The following is a 6,000-nucleotide window of genomic DNA, read 5'->3' as shown; positions in this document are numbered from 1 at the left end:
GAAAATGACTGGAAACTTAAAAAACTGGACTGTAACAAACCACAAATCTCAGTGGTGATTGAACCTGGTGATATTCTGAACAAAAAGAGCTCTCAGCCACGTTTGTAGCTGTTTTCATTGATGCACAGAGCGACACGCAGACAGTGACAATCCTGGAATCTTACTGTATAGACAAGGCCCTTCGATTTTGGTTTTTATTTTGTTTAAAATTTCTCAGGAATTTATCTGTGTATATTACAAAAATGTATAGTTTACTGGATAAACATTGGGGTTAATATTGGGGAACGGGAGGACAGGAAAAAAGCAACAAATAGAAAAAAGTAAAGAGGTGAGAGCACCATCTCCTCCCTTCTTCTGTTTCTGGGCCCACTCTAGGAGAGACAGCAGCTCGGTTACCAAGCTCCCATCTCTCCTTCAGCAGCAGGGAGCTGGGTCTGTGAGGTCCCCCTGAGGTCTGGCCAGGTTACCAAGCTGTGTCCAAAATTCAGGTTAAAATTGGTAAAAACTGAGTAATAGCTTTGTAAAACCTGGGAAATTTTCAGTAAAAAACAAAAACGAAGGGCCTTATATATAGACTATTTGAGAAATAGTGTGGGGTGATGTAATTAAACATGGTATCAAAGTGGATGCACACAGGGAAATAGAGTTAGGAGGAGAGGACAGTTTCAGGACACCCTGTGCTAGGGTTGCCAACTTTCTAATCGCAGACACCCAAACGTCCTTGCCCTGCCCCTGCACCCCCTTTCTCTGAGACCCTGCCCCTGCTCACTCCATCCCCCCTCCCTCCATCGCTTGCCCTCCCCCACCCTCGCTCATTTTCACCGGGCTGGGGCAGGGGGTTGGGGTGTGGGAGGGGGGTGAGGGCTCAGGTTGGGGGTGTGGGCTCCAGGGTGGGGCCAGAAATGAGGGGCTCAGGGTGCGGGAGGGGGCTTGGGCTGCAGACTTTGGGAAGGAGTTTGGGTGCAGGAGGGGGTTGCGAGTTGGGACAGGGGGTTGGGGTGCAGGAGGGGATGAGGGGTGCAAGCTCTGGGCAGCGTTTCCCTCAGACGGCTGCCGGGAAGCAGCCGGCATGCCCCTCCGGTTCTGTGCACTGCCTCTGCTTGCGGGCACCGCCTCCGCAACTCCCATTGGCTGCAGTTCCCGGCCAATGGGAGCTGCGGAGCCGGTGCTCGGGCCGGGGGGGCAGCACACAGAGCCCCCGTAGCCGCCTCTGAGCCGGAGGGACATGCCTGCCCCGCTGCGTCCGTGCTGCCAACCGGACTTTTAACAGCCCAGCAACCGGGCCCGTTTCGACAGAGTGTTCCCATCGAAAACCAGGCACCTGGCAACCCGACCTCTGTGCCCCTCCATCGACTCACGAGAACTACATTTCCCAGACGCCAAGAAACGGATAGCTCCCAGCATGCAACGGGAGACTGGTTCGCTCAATGGAGACGCTGGCGGACTACTCTACCCAGCCTGCACTGCGTCCCTCTCGCCCTTTTCGCCGGGCACTCGTGGCGCTGTGCATTCCGGGACTTGTAGGGCCCGCCCGCTGGAAGTTTTCCGTAGAAAAAGTTTCCGGACCCTTTGCCTTTCCCGGGCGATTTCCATGGTTACCGCGTAGTAGCCAATGGGAAGGGGGCTTCTATCGGTGGGAGGCGGGGCTTGTCCGGCGGCCGGCCAATGGCGGGCGGTGTTGTGGCGGGGTGAGCTGGCGGAGGGGAGCGCGAGTCTCCTTGGTGCTGTCCCCGGCTGTGGCCTAGCAGCCTGGAGCCGCGATGGGCGGCGGCGGGAGCAGCGCCCGGCGCGTCACCTTCGAGGCGGATGAGAACGAGAATATCACGGTGGTGAAGGGCGTGCGGGTGAGAGCGGGGCCGGGGACCCGGGGGACGCTCCCCCAGCCACTGCAGGGGCCCCGACCATCGGCCCCCACCCCCGGCAGCTGCCTCCTCCCTCCACCGTTCCCCTTCGGCCTCAGGCCGGGGACCCGCTCAGCTTCCTTCCACCCCCACGGCCCCTGAGACCTCCTCCTGTCCCGCTCTTCCTGCGCCTGTCTCTCTGCTCTCCCCCGCCGCCCATCTCCCCAGGACCCCCGTCCTCTCTGCGGCCCCACTCCCCGTCTTCTCCTCCCCTCCTGCAGCCGCTTCTCGCCTGGCCCTGTCGCATTCCTGCCGGCCCCCCCCCCCCCGTTTCTGAGCCCCTGGCCCAGCCACCGAGACCCCTCCTCTCCTCCCGACCCTCCACCTTGGAGTTCGCGGGAGGCCCCTCATCGTGGAGGCCGGGTGCGTTGTCGGACGCTTAGGAAGAGCGCGGCAGCGAAGCGTTCCCGTGCATAGGCCGCTGGGATCTCGTCGTCGTCAGGATTCGTTAGGAAAACTCACAGGAGGACGCGAAGAGGAGGGAGGCTGAGCTGGAAGAGCCTGCGCCCACTCCTTGACTTCCTCTTGTTTTCCTCTCATCCTTTCCACATGTCCTACCTCTTTCTCTCGCTCTCTTTTCATTCTGTCACTGGTCAACACACACGCACAGGTTTTTCTGTGACACTGTTAGGGTTTGAAGTGCCTTGTTCCCTGCATCAGATTAAAGTTTAACCAGACAAGGCACTGTAGGGTTCTTGTTGTGTGGTTGCCCTTTTCTGACATTCACATGGGAGAATGCTCCAGAACAGACAGGGATACCTGGTGGTGTACATGGGCATTGCCCCTCCCCTGGTTATCTGGTAGTCTCAGACGCTGCAGTTCAATGTACAGAAAAGCCTTGTATTTCTTCTTCACCCAAAACTCATGGTATTTTAAATACCGCAGTGTGGTTTAAAGTTGTTACTGTCACTGTGACTGCACTGATGTAGGGGAATGGATAGAACATTTGGCAGAGTAAACTTGGTTTTAAAGTATTGGGAATTAACCAGTGTGGGTTCAGATGTGGTAATAGGGAAGACAAGGACAAATGCAGTTCATATTGTATTTATATCTGTCTGTCAATCAAGCAGTTTTAGAATCTTCTTGTTACTTGCTATGTCTGTTATGCCCCAATATTGCAAATGCTTAGCATTACTCTAGTGAATATGTTACGCGTATAAGAGTCACACAGGATCTTTTTCAGGGAAAAGGGCAATATGCCGCATTTATTGCGAATACAGCAGTTAGCACAGGGGTGGGAAAATTTTTGGCCCGAGGGCCACATCGGGTTTTGAAAATTGTGTGGAGGGCTGGTTAGGGGAGGCTGTGCCAGGCTGTGCCCTTGCCCCGTATTCCCCTCCCTACTTGCTTCTCGTCCCCTGATGGCCCTCCCCCCCCGAGACTCCTGCCCCATCCAACCCCCTCCTGTTCCCTGATGGCCCCCCCCCCCAGGACCCCTGCCCCATCCACCCCTGCTCCCTGTCCCCTGACTGCCCCCGGAACCCCTGCCCCTGATTTCCCCCCACTGCCCCATCCAACTCCTCCTCCTTCCTGACTAGCCCCCTGGGACCTCTGCCCCTATTCAAACCCCCCACCCCCTTCACCGCCCTCTGGATGCCCCGACCCCCTCCACACTCCTGACCACCACCCGAACTTCCCTGCCCTCTATCTAACCCCCCCTACTCCCTGCCCCTTTACCGCACAGCACAGAGCACCGGTGGCTGGCAGCGCTACAGCGGCACCGCCCAGAGCGTTGCCAGTGTAGTATAGTAAATTGCTCTCTGTAACGGTTACCAGCAGCACATTCCTACGCGGAGCAGTTTAATACACTACACCGGCAGTATGGCATGCTGAGGCTGTGGCGGGAGGGGCTAGGGGTGAGCCTCCCAGGGAAGGAGGGTCCCGCAATCCGTAGTTTGCCCACCTCTAAGTTAGCCAGTTGATGATTATAGTTACCAGTCCAGAGTCTGGACCAGTCTAGTTGCCAGCCAGATCGGTCGCACAGGGGAGCCGGGCTCTGTCGGTCGCAATCCGATGCTCCTGGAGTTGTGGCAAGATGAACCCAAAGTGCCATGGCCAGCTACCCAGTTCTTATAGTCTTTTTTTTCTCTATTGAAGTCTATGGATCTTGCTGTGTCAGTTTGTGACCAGTTACTCCTAATTGGTGTTGTCTTTTGATGTTAACATTCCAGAACACCTCTGAGAGGGTCATCCTGTCCTGGTTTCAATTTCATCAATTGTCTTGTCTTTAGAGGTGCCAGCCTCCACCTCAGGGTCGTCAATTTGCCCTTCCTTCATTATGGATGCACGTTGATGGTTCTCTGGTATAGTTAAGTTTCTTCACTCCTCCTCTCTTGACCATCTGACTTTAACAATGGCCTTCACACCTTATCTTTTCCTGATGCATGTACTCCTCATTCACAGAAACAGTCTTTTACAGAGACCTTCAAAGGTGTACAGCGGTTTTTATGTTGAGCAAGAAAGGCATTGTAAATAAAACCTTACTAAATCTTGTAATCAAAACAGTTCACATTTTGGCCCGGACCTTCAACATTCCTCTAATCTCCTTAAAATAGACGCAATACAAGATCCTGTTTCTTACTTACTAAACCTTAAAACAAATAAATGTATATTTAACTAGAGTGCCTAATTTATAATACATATAGGAAACCATAGTGGACATTATAACTTATCCTAAAACAAAAGGGTGACCATAATCAGTCATAAGGATTGTTATGGTCTGTCCCTGCCTTAACATTGGTACAGAAAGTGGCAGTCTGGCAGATGCATTTTTACCAGTGCCCCAGAGGGTCATTCCTTTCTGCTATTCAAAAAGGGTAGCTGGCAGGATGATCAAATCATACATTAATTCTTATAGTACAAATATAAAATCCTGCTCCTACAAATATCCCCAGCTTCAGTGGTAATACTCACATGAATAAAATTTAAGCATATGATAGAAGGTCAGAACCATACCTGGGTTGAGGTTGACTAAGCCTTGCAAATAAGGAGGATGGAATAATTTTAAACCTTCAAGTGTAAATTGAATCTCCCTGCTAAGTCTTTGATCAAATAAAGAATTTATACCAATAAAATATTTTTAGACAAGGTTTTATTAGTTATGTAATTGGTTTTGTATTTTGATAAAGTTAAAACTAGATTTTAATTAGCCGGAACCTGTTTTTTCACAGGAGAATCTGACCAAGAAGTAAATAATAAAGTTTTACTACTTTTTCCTAAAAAGGTGCATTGGGGAAACAAGATACAGCTGTAAATTGGAACATTATAAATATTTCATATTACCACCCATTTTACTAATATTACTGTCAAGTATTTCCCTGGGCTCAACTCATTACAGGCTTATTACAGACTATGCTTGAATCTGTGCATTCATTTCTTGTTCTCACGTCAATTCATATTCATTGAAACTATTAACAAATGTGGGAATTCTGTGCTTATGCTGATGTTAGAGTGGATTTAGCTGAAGATTACACTTGCTGTTGTTATTATTAGTATTGTGGTAGTGTCTAGAGACCCCAGTCAGGTCAAGGCTCCTTTGGGCTATGTGTTATGTAAACACAAAATATGATCCTTGATTAGGATCCAAATAATTAAGAAAATTAAACAATATGTCAACAGTACAGAACTTGTTACATTTCCTATGCTGCTTCCATTTTTTATTTTATTTCCCCAGACCAATTTACTCCCCACCCTGCTGCTTTCTGTTCATATTCTATAGCAAGCCCAAAATGCCCTCATTCCCCCTGCCCATCTTCAAAAATACCTCCAGGCTTTGTCTGGAGAGGAAGAAAGAAAGGAGTAGGGGTGGAAGACCTATTGCTTTGCAAAGCTAATTCAAAATCTTTGATAAAATTTTAGATGTTTCGTTTTTATTCCGTGGTTTTGTTTGGGGTTTTTTTGGCAACCTGTTTTATCTTGCTGGGGTTTATGTTTTTTCCAGCTGTCTGAGAGTGTCATTGATCGTATGAAGGAGTCTTCTTCGTCCACTGCAAGGCCGCAGTTTCAGCAGCGATCAGCATCTGGTGATCATGGCTTGCTTGGAGGTACCGCAGGTATGGCCATACTTTCTGAGAATTTGGGGAGAAGTAGAGTATGATGA

General features: G+C 50.3%; 1 protein-coding gene across 2 annotated transcripts in view; it reads left to right on the top strand.

The window, feature by feature from the left end:
* Positions 1 to 1,652: 1,652 nt before the first annotated feature.
* Positions 1,653 to 6,000, top strand: part of CHCHD3 (coiled-coil-helix-coiled-coil-helix domain containing 3) — a 248,719-nt gene continuing 244,371 nt past the window's right edge. Inside the window, exons 1-2 of one of the 2 annotated variants that reach the window (XM_073328860.1) lie at positions 1,653 to 1,844; positions 5,842 to 5,953. In XM_073328860.1, coding sequence (XP_073184961.1) covers positions 1,761 to 1,844; positions 5,842 to 5,953 — 196 coding nt within the window. In that variant the 5' untranslated portion in view covers positions 1,653 to 1,760. The remainder of the gene's footprint in view (positions 1,845 to 5,841; positions 5,954 to 6,000) is intronic. The other variant, XM_073328859.1, reaches the window with a different exon arrangement.

Source organism: Lepidochelys kempii, chromosome 1 (genome assembly GCF_965140265.1).
Source record: "Lepidochelys kempii isolate rLepKem1 chromosome 1, rLepKem1.hap2, whole genome shotgun sequence".
Taxonomy (NCBI): Eukaryota; Metazoa; Chordata; order Testudines; family Cheloniidae; genus Lepidochelys; species Lepidochelys kempii.
This window is presented reverse-complemented; position numbering and strand designations above follow the sequence as displayed.